The 19,984-nt window shown below is 38.5% G+C and overlaps 1 protein-coding gene across 2 annotated transcripts in view; it reads left to right on the forward strand.

Annotated features, from left to right (window-relative positions):
* SLC38A6 (solute carrier family 38 member 6) overlaps positions 1-19,035 on the forward strand; it is a 77,636-nt gene extending 58,601 nt beyond the window's left edge. Inside the window, exons 13-16 of one of the 2 annotated variants that reach the window (XM_030319245.1) lie at positions 2,868-2,992; positions 4,390-4,534; positions 4,655-4,749; positions 18,784-19,035. In XM_030319245.1, the coding sequence (XP_030175105.1) occupies positions 2,868-2,992; positions 4,390-4,534; positions 4,655-4,749; positions 18,784-18,954 (536 nt within the window). In that variant the 3' untranslated portion in view covers positions 18,955-19,035. Of the gene's footprint in view, positions 1-2,867; positions 2,993-4,389; positions 4,535-4,654; positions 4,750-4,922; positions 5,330-18,783 lie in introns of those variants that run through there. The other variant, XM_030319246.1, reaches the window with a different exon arrangement.
* The last annotated feature ends 949 nt before the right edge of the window (positions 19,036-19,984 follow it).

Genomic DNA, 19,984 nt, shown 5'->3' on the forward strand with positions numbered 1-19,984 from the left:
TCTAAGAAAAATCTCATTGTAGGTAGGTGATAGAATGATATAAAAGCAATTCCTTCTCCAAAGACCAAAGAAGATTCAGATATTGATTTTTCCATTCACAATAGCTTTTGGGGGGCTGTTAATCATCACTCAGGAGCATCTTTTTTGGTATATTTCTGTTGAGATATCAGTAGCTCTCATTCTTATGGAGAGAAATTACTGAGCAATTATCAAAAGGGCTAGTCACAAATTAAGGCCTTGAACTCATTTTGTAAATGAGCAGCTGAAGCCCAAAGAAGTGAAGTGACCTGTTAACAATATTAGTAGTAGCATGTCTCCTCAATACTAATCTAGTAATCTTTCTGCTACTCTGTGGTAATCTTTCTAAACTTCAGATGGTTTGACAATGTGTATTACACAAGACAGCCTCCTCGCTTAATAGCATATATAACTTGCAGAGGTCCTTACTAAGATTTATAGAGATTTATCTGAATTCAGAGAAGTGTGTTGTACTCTATCCCTCACATATGTTAAGGCTCAGCTAAGAACACAGAATTGACTGGCTCGGAAGAAATGTTTTCATCCTGGGAAAGTAGAAAGCGGATATGTAACAGATATTTTGAATTTATAATCTAGCTCTTCTGACTTCTGGAGCTGCTTGGGATCCTTTTATCCAGTGCTCCCAAGGCTTAGTTAATATCTAAATTTTGTCAGATTACAGGGACCTATAAGTATGTACCTAGATTAATCATATTGGCTCTTTACAGACGTTACAGCATTATAAGGTGAGGAAGAAAAAGTGTTCCTCTGGGGAGCCAGGCCAATGCCCAAATGTTGCATAATAACCAGACCATTTTAAAAGTCTACAGAATTGTTAAGCAGTGTTAATAGCTCATTTTCATGATTCAAAAAGTAGAAAGAAAATAGTTTGCCATATTTTTTCAAAGACTTGCGAATATGTCAGACTTGGAAATAGAATCCGGCTTTCCTGGCTCTTCTTAATCTCTTACTTAGTCCATTAATCTCCCATTGTGTAAGGTAGTTCTTTGATACGTTAGATAATTGGTTTTTCTCCCTTTTCCATTATCACTAGTCTAGTTCAGATTCTCATTATCTCTCAGTGATTATGACAGTAACCTTCTAACTCTTATTTCAGTTTTGGGTATCTTTTTCTTCCTACTTAGTTCAGATCCTAGTACACCAATCTTCATAAGTCATTGTATCTCTGTAGCCCACCAGATTGAGTACAAACCTCCTGAACAGCTCTGTTACTGGGTCTTAAATGCATTTCTGGCCTTATCACCCAGTACTCTCTCTGCTCTACAGCACATCCTGTTTAAGCCACTGTAAGTACTTACTACTACTAGACTGCTCATTTTCTCAGATGCATATTCTCTGTGCTACTTCAGGGCTTCTGCTTATGTTACTTCTTCCTCTGAGAAAGAATCTCTTTCTCCACCCATACATTAACTCATTTATGGCCCTCAGTAACTCCACACATCAAAATATTAGTGTCCCATTTTACAGATGTAAGAACGAAGAGACTCAGAGAAGTTAGGTTGCTAGTAAGTAGAGGAATTTGAACATCAGTCTGCATGGTCCCAGAATTCAAGACCCTCTACCTTCCTGCTCTTCACTATATCATGATGACTCTCCCCAAGCCTCCCTGTGTTTCCTCCTTCCTCCATATCAAAGTCATAGTTACCTGTCCCTATTCACAATCGCTCTTTGTTTAGAACAACTACTGCCACGTACATGTATATCTGTGTTTATAATGCTTTCTATTTTATGTGTATATGTTCATCTCATTGCTCCTTTAAATATTAAGTTCCTTGAAAACAGAGGTGTGTTTGTTTTTTATTTCCTCCAAAGCATCTCTCTGAAAACATATTACTCTGCAGTTTAAAAAGCACCATCTATTTTGGGGCACCCGAGTGGCTCAGTTGGTTAAGCACCCAACTCTTGATCTAAGTTCAGGTCTTGATCTCAGGGTCATGAGTTCAAGCTCCGCGTAGGGCTCCACACTGGGCGTGAAGCCTACTTAAAAATAAAAGACAGTATTCTATTTTAAGTACAGACTGATCTTTCACTACAAGGCAGGACATGGAACGTTCTTGAGAACGCTCAATCTTCGTACCCCTCGTCTGACTGGGGGCGCAGAAGACATTGGGAAAATGGAAGACTGACATGGAGCAAAGCATGGTCAGCATGTACAAATTCTGTCACTGACTACCACTGGCTTGCTGAGTAAGCCATTTCCCTACAACTACATTTTCTTATGAAAGAGGAATTTACAGGTGAAATGTTGATGAAACAGACAACATGTACAGAAGTGTAAGATTCTAGAAAACGTTGCAGTATTGAGGAAAGGGTATTGGCTTTGGCACCAAAAAAAAAGTGGGTACTCTTTTAGCTCTTCGAGCTCTGCCCCTTTGTGCTGTGTGATCTTGGGCAAGTCCATTAATATTTTTCAGCCTAGCTACCCTCTTAATTGTTATAAGGGTACACATGATACCCTTTCAATGATACATGTGAAAACACCTTACAAAACAAACAAATGTTCAAGACCTTTGGATTATGGAAAAGTTCTCAAGTTATATGTATATATATAGATATATATAGATATGTATACGTATATATGTATTTTCATGGTCATAATTTTAGAAGTTCTGCTGATTTCTATTTAATTAAAAGAAAACATTATAACTTTAAAGCAGATATTTAACTAATGTCTCTATGTTTCAAAGGCTAGGGAAAAGGCCAGAGATGGATTTGGTACTGAGAATCCAAAATTTGTTAAGATCCATTTGTGCAAAGTAAAATAGTTTTGCTGTTATTGACATCATAGTAGTTTATAATGTGATCCTTATTATTGTTTTAATTTACAGACAAAGTGGCATCAGAATTACTGCAAGGTTATAGCAAGTACTTGCCACATGATGTTGTTGTCATGGCTGTGAAGCTATGCATACTATTTGCTGTGCTTTTGACAGTCCCTCTAATCCACTTCCCTGTAAGTACTCTTAAAGGTCTTGTTGCTTAATGTAGCAGCTCCCTGATATGGCAACGCTAATTCTTTGCAGACTGGAATGTTTGAATCACATCTAGTCTTGTATATCTTATTCATTTGTCAGGTAATTGATCAAAGACCTCATACTTGCATATGGCCCCATGAAGGCACAAAAATAACAGTGAACCACTAAGCTAATTTGTGCTTTTTGAGATTTAGTTTAGATTTACGCTCTCCCACAGCATTGTTTCCAATTTAGAGACTATGGTTCTTCTAAAGTTTGGGGTTTCCCCCCCTCCTTTAATTCTGTATTCTGTTTTCAAAAGAATGTGCATGAAGAAGCAAAAGTCAAGTCAGCAAAAATAAGCTCGTTCTGGTTTATTGTAGATTTATTTTCACATAGACATTCTAATTTAATCTTAGTCAAAATATTGTATTTGCTTGAGAATTATAATTAAGGGGCAGAACAGATCTTCATTCTGTATTTAGTTGCCATATGTAAGAATCTTAAGAATTTCTGAGAAAATGGAAACAGAGGCTTGAGGTATGAATGTTTCTGCACGAATGTCTTGAATCCCTCAACAGCAAGTTCCCGAAGAACTGGGCCTTCAAGATTTTTGGCCCACTTCCTGTGTAGACTGCACAGCCAGGAGGGCAGCGGTGGGAGGTAAACATTTGTGGGGTATGACTGCCTGCTGCTCGCCTTGGCAGTGAGAAGTGTCATGAACTAGTTTTCATATTTACATGCTATGAAACAGATAATATAAAATAAAATAGTACATGGTGTTTCTTTACCATAGCATGATTCTTTTTTCTTTTCAAACCTTTTGTTCTTCTCTCTGTGAATTTAATGAAAATGATTCTCTGAGATTTCATCACATAGTGTTATTGTTGGTCATTTTGAAAATTATGCAACCTAAAGACATTGAATGTGAACAGTTCTTCAAGAATTAAAGCAAAATAATTTTTTTTAATTTTTTTTTAACGTTTTATTTATTTTTGAGACAGAGAGAGACAGAGCATGAACGGGGGAGGGGCAGAGAGAGAGGGAGACACAGAATCTGAAACAGGCTCCAGGCTCTGAGCCATCAGCCCAGAGCCCGACGCGGGGCTCGAACTCACAGACCGCGAGATCGTGACCTGAGCTGAAGTCGGCCGCTTAACCAACTGAGCCACCAGGCCAAAATAATTTTTATTAAGGTCACTCAGAAAGGTGTATTTCTTAGTTGATTTGTCCTAAACACTTTATAATAATCGTTTATACTGTATTTTTTAAAAATCTAAATGGTGTAGGGAGCAAGGATGTCATGCTTACTATACTGTACCTGTGTTTCCCTAAGCAAGTATGTTGGCTTTGCTTAAATCTCTCTGCTTAATCTGTTTCTTTTTCTGTTATACAGGCAAGAAGAGCTTTAATGATGATGTTTTTCTCCAATTTTCCATTCTCATGGACTCGCCATTCTTTGATCACTCTAGCACTCAATGTTACCATTGTTTTACTTGCAATATATGTTCCTGACATTAGGAATATATTTGGTGTGGTTGGTAAGTTTTCTATTTCAAAAAATCCATGTAACAAAATAGATCAAAATTGTCATCCGGCCCCGCATCTGAATCTGGCAATATCCTCTTTTTTTTTTTTCTTGTTTCCCCTCCCACTTAAAGGTTCCAGTACATCAACGTGTTTGATTTTTATATTCCCAGGACTATTTTATCTTAAACTTAGCAGAGAGGATTTTCTCTCATGGAAAAAACTTGGGGTAGGTTACCTTTTATTTCTTTTAATAATTCTATTTTAAGAAATAATTTGTCATTTTGTACTTGAGTAGTTTACATCAAGAAAGTTCATGTATTTTGAACTATAACATACATTATTGAGGAAGGTGGAGGTTTAAAATACTCTAATTGTTCTTTATCTTTTCTTTCCCCACAGGCTTTTGTTTTGCTCATCTTTGGAATTTTGGTTGGGAATTTTAGTTTAACAATAATCATTTTTAATTGGATTAGTAAATGAAACAAATATTTTCCCACTTCTTACAAAGAATAATTTACCTCTATATGCAAAAAGGAATAATTCTGTAAAGCACCTTTGATGAATCCTTTTTATATGGGTAAACATTTTTATAAACATTATTAACAGAAAAGCAGAACAAAATGGGAATAGGTAGCGGAAAGTGGGTTTATAGCAGTTTTAATTAAAATAAAACTCAAAATGTTCTTTGATAAGTTAGGTCAACCTTTGTATTTTTTTAAAAATTAATAGACTTTATTTTTTAGGGTGGATTTAATGTTTACAGAAACATTGAGCAGAAGGTACAGAGTTCTCATATATCCCCTGATCCCCAACACACCCATAGTTTCCCATATTGTTGAAATCTTGCATTCATGTGGTGCATTTGTTATACTTGATGAGCCAATATTGATACAGTACTTGTAAAACATTTTTTAAGTCTGTTGATTTTGAGAGAGAGCGAGAACATGAGCAAGGGAGGAGCAGAGAGAGAGAGAGAGAGAGAGAGAGAGAGAGAGAATATCAAGCAGGCTCCACACTGGCAGCACAGAGCCTGACATGGGGCTGGAACTCACAAACCAGGAGATCATGACCTGAGCCAACATCAAGAGTCAGACACTTAACCGACTGAGCCACCTGGGTACCCCTTGATACAGTATTATTTACTAAAGTACATAGTTTGCCTGAGAGTTCACTGTTGATGCAAGCATTGGCAACCACTGATCTTTTGACTGACTTCATAAAAACTCTGAGCCTTTCCCTGTGAGCCTTTTCTAGGATGTCATATAGTTGGAATTATATATTATCTAACCTTTCAGGCTGGCTCTTTCACTTAAACAAAATGCAGTTGTTTCCTCCATGCATTTTCATATAGCTCATTTCTTTTTATTATTGAATAATATTCCACTGTATGGATGGGCCAGTTTGTGTTTTCATTCACCTGTTGAAGGACCTCTTCCTGGCTTTCAAAGTTGTGAATAAAGTGTGTACAGGTTTTTGTGTGGATATAAGTTTCAGCTTTTTTGGGTTAATACCAAAGAGCACAATTGCTGCATCATACGGTAAGAATATGTTTAGTCTTATAAGAAACTGCCAAACTGCCTTCCAAACTAGCTGTAATATATTACATTTCTGACCGCAGTGAATGAGAGTTCCTGTTGTTCCATATCCTCGCCAACATTTGGTGTTGTCAGTGGTTTGGATTTTTGCCATTCTAATGGGTGTGTAGTTATATCTCATTGTTTCAATTTGCATTTCCCTAATGACATATGATGTGGAGCATCTTTTCATATGCTTATTTGCCATCTGTATATTTTCTTGGGTGAGGTTTGGATCTTTTGCCCATTTTTTAAATTGGTTTATTTTCTCACTGTTGGCTTTTAAGCATTCTTTGTATATTTTAGATACCAGTCCTTTATCAGATAATGTGTTTTGCAAAAATTCTCTCCCAATCAGTGGCTTGCCTTCTCGTTCTCTTAACAGTGTTTATCACAGGCAGAAGTTTTTAGTGTTATTAAATGTATAGAGTCAATCTTTCATTTGTTTGTTTTTTAAGAAATCCGTGTATTGGCTTTATATACAAAATTGAATCTTAGCTGTGGGTTAATGTTGTCAACATCAATCACTAATAACAAAACTGTGGGATTATTTCATTTGGTATTTTGCCCTGCCTCCCAATCTTCTCTAAGAAACTTCTGTGATTTTCCTGTTGTTCATTATGACATAGAGCTGTGATGATTGACTGTGGATTTGGAAGTTCTCTGAACTTTCTCTTTTGTCACTTAAACACGTGACTTTCTAGTTGGCAAACAGAGACAAATAGTGACGATTTATATCAAGTTTTGTGCAGAGGTTATAAATCATTGTTTCCCATTGATGTGGCTTACTTTTGGTTGGAAAGCAGAAGCTGGATCTCTTCTCCCCATGAGTGCTCTTTGTGAAAGGCACCTTGTTAGTAGCCTACCAAAGCCAGGGTGTATCAGTGAAAATGTAATGATACCCCTGTGCACATGTAAAGTAGGGGATTGCATGCAAAGCACCAATTTGCATGAATGGAAATACACACTTTTGCAGGTGCCCCTTTGCTTCCTACTTAGGAAATGGGCAGAAGAATTGACAACTGAGCTTCCCTTTTGAGTTAAGATATTTCTTTGGCAACTTTGGATCGGCATTGTATAATGGAAAAAGTCCAAGTTTGAGGGTTAGAAAGACTTAGATTCAAATCTCAGTGAGTTTAGACAAAGTACTTAACCTCTCCAAGCCTCCACTTTCATATAGGTATTAAATGGAGTTAATACCAATTATACAGGGTTGTGTTGAGAGGATTAAATGACCCTGTATAAATTAGGTGCAGAGCAAAACAGGCTCTTAGATCAGATACTTATCCCCTTTTCCCCATCCCTTCATCTGGACCAGTAAAATAAGTTTGCTTCCAATCAGAGACAGGGAATTTCTTCGTCTTCCATCTTGTACAACTAATATGTTTAGAATCTTTCTCTAGCCTTCATTCACAGGGGAACTGGCCCCATGTGCACTCTTTTTCATGTTTTGCCACAGTTCTGCCCCAGCTGTGCTCTCCTACTAATGTCTTCCTGAAGCTGGGCACTTAGCATGGTCCCAGGGGCACAGCCAGGCATGGCTTCCCCTGTGGCTTCAGGTCAGCCAGAGCCTATCAATCTGATAAGCTAATTCTTGTACCCTCTTTTTCTGTTTATGAAATTATAGATCCAAACACAAATAGGTGTTCAGCTGCTTACATAAATCTAATTCCAGTAATACCAAAATAACACTAAATCTGCAACAGATGCAAGGATGCCCTGTGGGGCAAATGTTAAATGTGATGACAGCTGGGCATCAGTTAATACATTTGTCACCTGCTCATGGGATAGGATCATGAGAGGTTTGGCAAAGGGACAAGTAACATATTGAACATAAAACTTAGTTAATATCAAGAGATAATAGGGGCGCCTGGGTGGCGCAGTCGGTTAAGCGTCCGACTTCAGCCAGGTCACGATCTCGCGGTCCGTGAGTTCGAGCCCCGCGTCAGGCTCCGGGCTGATGGCTCAGAGCCTGGAGCCTGTTTCCAATTCTGTGTCTCCCTCTCTCTCTGCCCCTCCCCCGTTCATGCTCTGTCTCTCTCTGTCCCAAAAATAAATAAACTTTGAAAAAAAAAATTAAAAAAAAAAAAAAAGATAATATTTGTGGAAGTGTTTTTCTTTTCTTTTACTTCAATATTCTGCCTTATCTGGTTGCCTCTTCGGGGTCACAGCTTTCTCTATGAGTGTGGAGGAAGCTAATAAGATGGCAGGTAAGAGCAGTGTCCCTTCACTAGGATTACCAAAAACCCTTGTTCAAGTACTCCGCAACATTTTTCCTGGGAAATATAGGCCCTCGCATTATGGGCTTAACGTTCATAATTTATTAGGTAAGAACTATTTAAAATAAAACTAAGTAAAGTACAAAATATATACTTTTCTAACACTTGGAGACTTGTTTGCTAAATTAAAAAACGAAGTGCTGAGAATATAAATTACTTTCGTATGTTGAAGGTGAATGTTTAAATTGTACCTTTTTTTTTTAACGGAATGTTTACTCATGAGCTTAGCATTTAAATGGTTAAAACAAGCCTTTGAAGTTAACACTCCATTAAGATGAATGGGGGTAATTCACACCTCTGCTGGTGCTGTATTATTTCAGTCTGGCTGCGGAGAAAACAAGACAGGAGTAGGTTGATTTACTGTGTGAAGGCCCTTTAAACACCCAAGGTCTGGAAATCTTTGTGGGTTTTTTTGCCTTTCCATCTAGAAGCAGAATCTGAAATTCAGCACAATCTGGGTATAGACCTGGTCTTGAAAGTACCATACATTCTCTACTGTGGCAATTCCTAACTCGCATTTGATGGGTATCTTGTTACCAGATCAGCCCAACCTCTCTGGCTTTGTTTGTTCCTTTGTTCCTTCTCCCGTGACACCTTTTAAATTTGTTTAGTACCTTGGTAAATTCACCAATGGAAAAGCAGAAGCATACCATCCATTTTCAGGTAAACTTTACACATGCCTTTAAATGGTTATCAGCTAATCACGGGCCTTCTTGTGCTTCTAAAAACATTTTTACCTTTGCAAAATCTCATCTTCCTTATTTGCCTGTATATAAACCTGTAAGACCGTTTTTCTTCTCCCCCGTTTGGGGGGTGATCTCTGATGTGAGCAGAGATCAGCTAGGAAAGATTCATTTCTTTCTATATGTGACCTTTGGCACCAGTACTCTTCTGTATTTGAAATGTGTACCCCCCCCATCCCCCGCCATTTGTGGAAGTGCTATAGCCATCTGACTCTGAAACATTTTAGAGCCTAGGAATAAGGTTATGTGGGCACAAATGAAATGGCGAGCACTGTATGAGATGTTAATGAATTTGGAAGATCTCTTTTTAAGGTAAACGGATTTTTCTCTTCTCCATTCTTGCCCTGTGTATTTGCCGGATCAGGTTACTAGATAATCTGTGGGTAGCTGGGTGTGGGGTCTCTCGTGCTGACAGTGCCAGTAGAATATATAGAGATGGAAAATAGATGCTAGAAACAAAAGGACTCGAACAGTTAATTTTAACCTGATTTTCTTCTTGGCATGTTGACAGTACTCTCTCTGACTTTATTAGAATTAGCCCTATTGAAAAAAGACTTTGGGGCGCCTGGGTGGCGCAGTCGGTTAAGCGTCCGACTTCAGCCAGGTCACGATCTCGCGGTCCGTGAGTTCGAGCCCCGCGTCAGGCTCTGGGCTGATGGCTCTGAGCCTGGAGCCTGTTTCCGATTCTGTGTCTCCCTCTCTCTCTGCCCCTCCCCCGTTCATGCTCTGTCTCTCTCTGTCCCAAAAATAAATAAACGTTGAAAAAAAAATTTTTTTTTAAAAAAAGAAAAAAGACTTTGTTTCCTGCCAATTACTTTGCCTAAAACTTAGGTGTCATAATTTTTGGTCTTAGAACTTCTCAGAACCTGATATAGTACTGAAACAATTGTTTTTCTAATTTAAGCACACAATTTGTTCATTTTTCTACATTATCCTCCTATAGTCTTCCCTTAATGAAGAGGGAAAAATAAGAAAACAAAATTTTGGTGAAGGATAAGTAAAGATATTGTGGATATGGCTTCCTCATTACAATCACTCTTCCTGAACAATCTGATCTATGTTTTTACTGTCATGATCCACTATCCTAGTTTGTGAGGCTGTCCATCAAGATGAGCACTTATGAGGAGCAGGAAGACTCATCTTGCCTGGTGGCCAGGGGGACAAGTTTTTTCGCCTGTGGGACAAAGGAAAGGGGCAGAGAGGGAAATTGAGTTGCCAGGGGAAAAAAGACAAGTGGATGAAAAGGCATTGTCATATGGGATGGTATAAAGAAACAAGACCTCCAGAGAAATGTTTCTCACTGTTTGAATTTGTGTGTGTTTTGTCTTCTACTGATCAGTGGATCAATGCACAACACAGGCAAAGGGGCTGGCTAATTCACTGAGTAAGTATTTACTGAGCACATAATACACACTAAGAGTTGCACTAGTCCTAAAGTTGTGAAGTTAAATAAGACCCCTGAATTTCTTGCCTGAAAAAAGCTCAAATAAAACTTGGAATTTTCTGATTGAACCTTTTCAAGATGGCCCTGGTAATGCAACTGCTTAACGCAAAGGAAAACATAGATTAAGTCCTAGCCTCAGCAATTAGACAATAAAATGAAATAAAAGGCATCTAAATTGGCAAAGAAGATGTCAAACTTGCACTTTCCGCAGATGATGTGGTACCCTCTCTACATGGAAAACCCAAAAGACCACCAAAAAACTGCTAGAACTAATACATGAATTCAGAAAAGTTGCAGGATATAAAATCAATGAACAGAAATCAGTCGCGTTTCTATACAGTAACGAAACAACAGAGATATCAAGGAATCGATCCCATTTAAATTGCACCAAGAACCATAAAATACCTAGGAATAAACCTAACCAAAGAGGTAAAAGATCTGTATGCTGAAAACTATAGAAAGCTAATGAAAGAAATTGAAGAAGACACAAAGAAATGGAAAAGCATTCCATGCTTATGGATTGGAAGAACAAATATTGTTAAAATGTTGATACTATCCAAAGCAACCTATACAAATGCAATCTCAATCAAAATATTACCAGTATTCTTCACAGAGCTAGAACAAACAATCCTAAAATTTGCATGGAACCACAGAAGACGCCGAATAACCAAAGTAAGGTTGAAAAGAAAACCAAACTGGAGGCATTGCAATCCCAGACTTTAGCCTATACTACAAAGCTGTAGTCATCAAGACAGTATGGTATTGACACAAAAACAGACACATAGACCAATGGAATAGAATAGAGAACACAGAAATGGACCTACAAATGTATGGCCAACTGATCTTCGACAAAGCAGTAAAGAGTATCCAATGGAAAAATGACAGTCTCTTTGGCAAGTGGCGCTGGGAGAACTGGACAGCAACATACTGAAGAATGAAATTGGACCACTTTCTTACACCATACACAAAAATAAATTCAAAATGGAGGAAAGGTCTAAATGTGAGACAGGAAACCATCAAAATCCTAGAGGGCAAAATGGGCAACAACCTCTTTGACCTCAGCCGCAGCAACTTCTTATTTGACACGTCTCCAAAGCAAGGGAAATAAAAGCAAAAATGAACTGCTGGGATCCCATCAAGATTAAGAGCTTCTGTACAGCAAAGGAAACAATCAACAAAACTAAAAGGCAAACAACAGAATGGGAGAAGATATTTGCAAATGACATAAAGGGTTAGTATCCAAAGTCTTTAAAGAACTTAGCAAACTCAACTCCCAAAAAAACAAATAATACAGTGAAGAAATGGTCAGAAGACATGAATAGACACTTCTCTAAAGAAGACATCCATATGGCCAATAGGCACATGAAAAGATACTCAATGTCACTCCTCATCAGGGAAATACAAATCAAAACCACATTGAGATACCATCTCAGACTGGTCAGAGTGGCTAAAAGTAACAACTCAGGAAACAACAGATGTTGGCGAGGTTGTGGAGAAAGGGGAACACTCTTGCACTGTTGGTGGGAATGCAAACTGGTATAGCCACTCTGGAAAACATAGTGGAGGTTCCTCAAAAAAATTAAAAACAGAATTACCCTATGTCCCAACAATAGCACTACTAGAAATTTATCCAAAGGATATAGGAGTGCTGATTCGTAGGGGCACATGTACCCAATGTTTATAGCAGTGCTATCAACAATAGCCAAAAAGAGCCCAAATGTCCATCACCTGATGAATGGATAAAGAAGATGTAATGTGTATGTGTACACACACACACACACACACACACACACACACACAGAGGAATACTACTCAATGATGAAAAAGAATGAAATCTTGCCATTTGCAACAACATGGATGGAACTAGAGGGTATTATGCTAAGTGAAATAAGTCAGTCAGAAAGAAAGATATCCTGTGTTTTCACTCATATGTGGAACTTGAGAAACTTAGCAGAAGACCATAGGGGAAGGGAAGGAAAAATAAGTTACAAACAGAGAAGCAAACCACAAGAGACTCGTAATTACAGAGAACAAATTGAGGGTTGATGAGGGTGGGGGTAGGGGGTTTGGGAGCAGGGAAGATGGGTGATGGGCATTGAGGAGGGCACTTGTTGGGATGAGCACTGGGTGTTTTAATTGGCGAATCACGGGAATCTACTCCTGAAGCCAAAACTACGCTGTGTACGCTGTATGTTAGCTAACCTGACAAGAAATTATTTAAAAAAAAAAGAAAAGGAAAACATAGATCTATATCTATAGTTTCATATATTTATGGAGAGACTTTTTTTTTTTTAAATAAAGATTCTGAAGTCCTATTTACTTGTGTTCAAATCCAAGCTCTACCTCTTTTGTCTAATTTTGGACAAGTTTTCTTTAATCTCTGAAGACTTTCATGTTTGAAGACTATGTTTTCTCTCAACCAGGGGAAATACACCTTATTTCCCCAAGTTATTTAACACGATATTTGGGGAAAGTTTGAGTATGCTGTTAAGCACTGAATTGAATATATATAGTTTTATTACTTGACTGTTCCTCAAATCTCATATCTCTTCTCCCTTCTCTACTTCAGCCATCTAGTCAGTGGCCTGATCAGAAAATAGTGTTCTAGAAATAATCCTGATCAATGTAGTTTATTTTCACTACTGATGTATTCTTCCCTAGAAAAATAAGTTCTAGTTTTGTAACAATGTCAATTCCTCTGATTTTACATCAGCTTTTTCACAAAGACTTTACACTTTAGGCTTGTAAAGTACATCATCAGTAAAAGCCCCAGGTCTCTTTTAGGTGAACTGCCAGATTTCTAGGTCTTTTACTATTAATTTTATTTTTTTTAATATGAAGAAATATATGTTATACACACACACACTTGTTATCTATTTTTTATCTATCTAAATTTTGTCTTGTTAACTTTAGTACATTCTTCCAGCCATTGAGATCTTTTTTTAAGTTTTGATTCCAGTGTATCATTGTTCCCTGTTTTTTTGACATCCTGCATTATCCTGCCATTTCCTTATCCCATTCACAGATAAAGATGTTCTGTGAGACAAAACTAACTACAGAGCCCTGCAGCCCACCACTAGAGGCTTTTCTTCCAAGTTGTTACTAGTCCCCTTCTTAGAAAAAGTTGCCATAGTCCTGTAGTGTCATCTAACATGCATTTCTTCAGTCCTGAAAGTGTCTCCAAGTCAGTAGGTACAACCTAAATTCTCACCTATTTCCCACGTGTCCAGTTGTCCTGGGTCGTTTCTGCTTAGATGCTGCCCAGTTACCTAAAGTCGACATATTCAAATCTATTCCCCTCCACAGTTTTCCCCTGTCAGCGCACCTCATACTCTAATCTATCCTTCCAATCAGTTTTCTTGCTTTCATTCCTGCAACCTGCAGTCTGTTTTCACACTGCAAAAGTGGTTGTTCAAAAATGTAAATCAGATCACGTCACTACTCTGCTTAATTTCCTCCAAGGGCCTCCCATGTCATTGAGAATGAAATCTGTGCCATGGCCCACATGGCTCTATTTGGTTTGTACCTACGTATTTCTCTGACCTCATCTCCCATCAGTCTTTGACTCTTCTCCGTTGTACAGATTTCTGTGCCTTGAACATGTCCCTGCGTGCTTACTGCTTTTCCTAGAGAGAACATCTCTCTTTGAAGACTCAGCTCCTCATCACTCAAGCCTCAGCTCAAGTATCACCAGCTCAGAGACGTCTCCCCCGACCACTTGATGTACACAAGCAGCCTGATAGCGGTCATGCTTGATAGCTTCAGACCCAGTTGTACAGGCCATCCCTGGAAGTCTTGTTTGTTGTCTGTGTCCACTAGACCACAAGTTTCTGAAGAACTGGGACTGGTCTGTTTTGCTCATCACTAAATCTTCGAGCTCAGTATGGTACCTGGTACTTGGGAGGGACTTAATAAATGTCTGTTGAATGAATGCATAAATCTAACAGACTGTGTATATCTTTCCACTCTTTACCCCTGATCTGTCAGCACATCAGTTCTTCCTTGGACCTGTCTCCTAAGTGTGCTTTTATCCTGTCTCCAGCCTCCTGCCAGCTCCTGAATCTTAGCCTTCATCTCTTTGTGCCTGGATTGTGACAGTTATGTTCAACCCATGCTGCTCTTTAAAATCACTTGGGGAGCTTTCAAAATGACAATGATCAGGCTCCACCCCAAACCAATTAAATCAGAATCTCTGGCAGTGGAGCCCTAGGCACAAATATATATTTTTAAAGCTTCCCAGATGATTGCAATGGGCAACCCCTGGATCGCTGCGTTAGCCTTCTGACAGTTGTCTGTCTTTTGGTTTATTTTGTCTGTTTTGTCTGCTGATCTCGGAATCCTGCTTTCATAATATGACTTCCCTGCTCAAGAGCCTACAGTGGCTCCCTGCTGCCCACCACATTAATTCCACATTTCCGTGCATCATCTACTAAACTATTTCATCCTTTTCTCTTGTACCTACATTCTGCAGACGCTGAAACTGTCTCACTGGCGCTTGATTTACCTTTCATTACCCTGCTTCTCCATTTTTACTTCCCATGTCCTCTCCCCACTCCAGCCTCTATGTACACACCCAGACTGTCCTTACTGCTCTCCTCTACCTATCCAAACACTTCCCATTTCTCAAGGCCCAGCTCACGTTCCGCCTTGTAAATACTGCATTCTCTACTCCAACTTATCTCTTGTTATCTAGATAATTATTCTGGTATGTGTCATTAGTACCATATGTTTCCTACTTTTTTATAAATTGCTTTATGTTCTATTTTTTTTCAATATATGAAATTTATTGTCAAATTGGTTTCCATACAACACCCAGTGCTCATCCCAAAAGGTGCCCTCCTCAATACCCATCACCCACCCTCCCCTCCCTCCCACCCCCCATCAACCCTCAGTTTGTTCTCAGTTTTTAACAGTCTCTTATGCTTTGGCTCTCTCCCACTCTAACCTCTTTTTTTTTTTTCCCCTTCCCCTCCTCCATGGGTTTCTGTTAAGTTTCTCAGGATCCACATAAGAGTGAAAACATATGGTATCTGTCTTTCTCTGTATGTTCTATTTTTTGATTGGTAATATTAAAATTTAATTGGTACAAATTCAAAATTTACAAAATTGCCTCCCTGCAATGTCTGTCCCAAGCATCCAGTTTTCCTCATTGGAAGCAACCACTCATACGACTTTCTGTATCTTTGCAAATATATGTTAAGCCTAGTTAACTATGTATATAGAACAAACATACACACACACAAATGTTGGCATACTATGCGCAATCCTCTACATCTTGACTTCTTTTTACTTAGAGATATTTAAAGATATGTATAAACACATCATTTCAATTGTAAAAAAAAAAAAAAAAACACGGAACAGGTAATCTGCCCTCTTAATAAACCTTTAAGTATACAATACTATTGTTAATTATATGTATATTGTTATACATACAGTAGAGCTCTAGAACTTTTTCATCTTGCATGACTAAAACTCTATGCCCATTGAACAAAACTCCTCATTTTCCCCTCCCCGCATCCCTGGCTACCATCATTTTACTTTCTGCTTATATCAGTTTGACTGCTTTAGTGGAATCATGCAGTATTTGTCCTTTGTGACTGGCTGTTTCACTTACCATAGTGTCTTTAAGTTTCATGCATGTCGTAGCCTATGACAGGATTTCCTTCTTTATTAGGGCTGCATAATACTGCAATGTATTACCACAATTGTATATACCACAAGTTCTTTATCCATTCATCCATCTGTGGACACTTCAATTGTTTCTCTCTCTTGGCTATTATGGATAATGCCGTAATAGGCATGCTAGTACAAATATCTCATTCAGTTATTTTGGAATAATACAAAGAAGTGCAATTGCTGGATCAAAGGGTAGTTCTACTTGTAATTTTTTGAGGGACCTCCATACTGTTTTCCATAATAGCTGTACCATGTTACATTCCCACCAGTGCACAAGGGTCCCAATTTCTCCACATCTTCACTAGCATTTGTTATTTTCTGATTTTTTTTTGTAATGACCATCCTAACAGATGTGAGGTTATATCTCATTATGGCTTTGATTTGCATTTCCTTAATGGTGACGTCGAGCATCTTTTCATATACCCACTGGCCATTGGAGAAATGTCTATTCAAGTCCTTTGTCCATTTTTAAATAGAGTTATTTGCTTTTTTTGTTATTAAGTTGTAGGAGTTCTTACATATTTTGGATATTAACTCCTTATCAGATAAGAGATGGTTTGTAAATATTTTCTCCCATTCCATAGGTTGACTTTTTACTGTCTTGATTGTTTCCTTTCTTGCACAGAAGCTTTTAAGTTTGATGTAGTCCCACTTGTTTATTTTTTGCTTCAACCTTATGTTTTGGAGATATTCTGTGTCAAAAGCAGCCTAACTCTATTTAACAACTACATAGTATTTCGTTAATGCATGTACCATAATTTAACCAGTTTCCTATGCATATTTAGGGTTTTTTTTAATTTTGCTGTTTTATATAATGCTTCAGTTATTATCTTTATACATACATCATGTGGCACACATATGAACATATCTATAGGATAAATTCATACCCATTTAATTGGAATCCTGAGGCAAAGGGTATGCACATTTCTAATTTTGGTAGGTATTACTAAATTGCTCTCCATTAAAGGTTTTACCGAGCTACACTTTCACCAACGATGTAATAATTGCTCTTTAAATTTTGTGGTGTTATTTGCTTTTCACTGCTTTTAAGCACCTACTTTCCCCAACTCGGTTGTAATTAACCCCCAAAGAGAAACCATGTTCTGCACATACTATATTGGCGTGTACACACTCCTAATTCCAGAAGTTCACTTAACTGGTGCTCAGTAAATATTTGTTAAATCTTACTTCATCGTGTGTTTAGGGAGTTTCCTTATGGCTTTAATGAATGCCATGAGAAAGTTGTGTCCTTTACATGGGTGCTATTCCCAGGAGAGGAGGTGACCTGTGTGTGTGATGTTCTGAGAAAAGATGCCGTCCACTGCTACTGCTCTTCCAGGATTTTGTTATCATTGTTTAGGTCAACCAGTCCTTGGATCTATTATGAGGTTTGTTTAGTTTGAATAATTCAGTATAAGGACCGCAGCTGATGCCAAACATGTGTCCAGTACACTTCATATCCTAAAACATCATAGATAATACATTTTTATAGCATTTAGTATAAATTATCTAAATAAAAAGCTCTACTCCATGAGTTTTCCCCAACTTTTTATTATCTAAAATTTCAAGCATACATCTAAATTGGAATAATATGCCCATATACCCACCACTGAAATTTAACATGTGGTTCATATTTGTTTTGCTACCCACATATGTATTTATATATATGTAGCAAAACAAATATGAATAAATGTTATATTTATATAATGTATAAAAATACATATAAAAAAGTATTTGCTGAATGATTTGCAAGTGAGTTGCTGATATTCCATTGAGTGGTAAATAAAGCTGAAAATTAGTTTTAAAAATACCACCTTCTGTGAAAAAATCTATTTTAAATGTTTCACAACCTTTCTCTCTGCCCCCCCCCCCAAATTATAGTTCCTTCTCCAAAAGGATAAGTGGCTGCTTGATGGCATCTTTTCCTCAAATGCCAAAAGACTTCTATCCCTGTAAGAACAAGGTTTAAGGGAGGGGAAGTGACTGGCACCCTAAATTTCTCTTAGGGGGCGCCTGGCTGGCTCAGTCAGTAGAGCATGCGACTATTAATCTCAGGGTTGTAGGTTCAAGCCCCACATTGGGTGTAGAGATTACTTAAAAAAAATACAATCTTAAAAAAAAATTTTCGGGGCGCCTGGGTGGCGCAGTCGGTTAAGCGTCCGACTTCAGCCAGGTCACGATCTCGCGGTCCGTGAGTTCGAGCCCCGCGTCGGGCTCTGGGCTGATGGCTCAGAGCCTGGAGCATGTTTCCGATTCTGTGTCTCCCTCTCTCTCTCTGCCCCTCCCCCGTTCATGCTCTGTCTCTCTCTGTCCCAAAAAATAAATAAACGTTGAAAAAAAAAATTAAAAAAAAAAAAAATTTTCTCTTAGGGAAGAATCTTTCATGTCTTTGTGTGGGAAACTATCTTGATAAGTCATTGGGGATGAAAGGTGAGACCCTATATGGTTTCACAACAGTTTACTAAATGCCTGTGAATTGTGTAATTTAAAATGGTTCATTTTATATGATGTGAATTTTACCTCTGTTTTTTTTTTTTTTTTAAGAAGGTGAGACCTTATGAGAATGGGTTGGCAGGAGAAGAGGAAGTTGAAGAAATATTTAAAGTACTCTTTGTAAAAGAGAACGTGGATTTGGGAGTTGAGAAGCAGAAGGAAAGAGGCAGCCGGTGCGAAGCCAGTGGTGGGAGTCTGGAGCCTGTGAGTAAAAGTGGCTGAAGGGTGTTTTAAGAACAGAAACGTCTAATATTCGGTTTTAACTTGCCTGCCTCTGTCTCCTGAAACCAATAAAAGCTATACACAGAAATGCCTTGTGTGAGCATGTGTGTAAACCTTTCCCTGGAGCCACATGGGGCAGAACAGGAATAGCGTATGTGCTAGCCAGGCGAGCCAGAAAGCTCAGAAAAGTAGACTTCAAAACCAGAGATGACCAGAAAAAACGTAAGCCCCTGCTTCCTCTCAGAGATGGTTGTGAGACCGTCCCCACATGAAGATGTGATGGACCCAACCTTGCTTGGCCCTTACAGTGAGACAAGTTAGGTTGCCCCCTCAGTAGCACTCTAATGTCCTCTTATTGATCCAAGGTCTGTCTTGACTAGTCTGCAATTGGGCCTGTAGAGAAATGCCTCTCTTCTGTTATTTTTTTAAATGTTTGTTTATTTTGAGAGAGAGAGAGCACGAGTGGAGGAGAGGCAGAGAGAGAGAGACAGAATCCCAAGCAGGCTGTCAGTGGAGAGCCGGACACAGGGCTCAATCTCATGAACCGTGAGATCATGACCTGAGCCAAAGTTGACTTAACCAATCGACTGAGCCACCCAGGCACCCTGGAAATAGCTCTTTTTTAAAGACAAAAGATCAGACCTTGAAAAAAGTAGATCTTGAGGGCCAGGGACAGCTCTGTGCTTTTCCCTTTAAAGGCATCTCCTTAGGTTCTCTAGAACCAAGGTTGGTAGTTCAGAGACTGGACTCCCAGAACTTCTAGCAAGCTAAGGTGCTTTGTGTTTGGGATCAGAACCCTTTGACCCCACTTCTAGTTAGATGGTAAAAGTAGGAATCAAAGGGAGTGGGGCCTCTAGGGCAGGGCACCTCCATGAGGAAAGAATGAAGACCATTTTTGTAGTTCCCTGGTTCTCTTACTCAGTTCTCTGTTTATATCTGAGAGACTTTGATATTTTAAATGAATGGGAGGTTATCAGAGTCATAAAATAATGTAACAATCATGAGCAAGCCCTTGTATGTATGGACCAGG

Source organism: Lynx canadensis, chromosome B3 (genome assembly GCF_007474595.2).
Source record: "Lynx canadensis isolate LIC74 chromosome B3, mLynCan4.pri.v2, whole genome shotgun sequence".
Taxonomy (NCBI): domain Eukaryota; kingdom Metazoa; phylum Chordata; class Mammalia; order Carnivora; family Felidae; genus Lynx; species Lynx canadensis.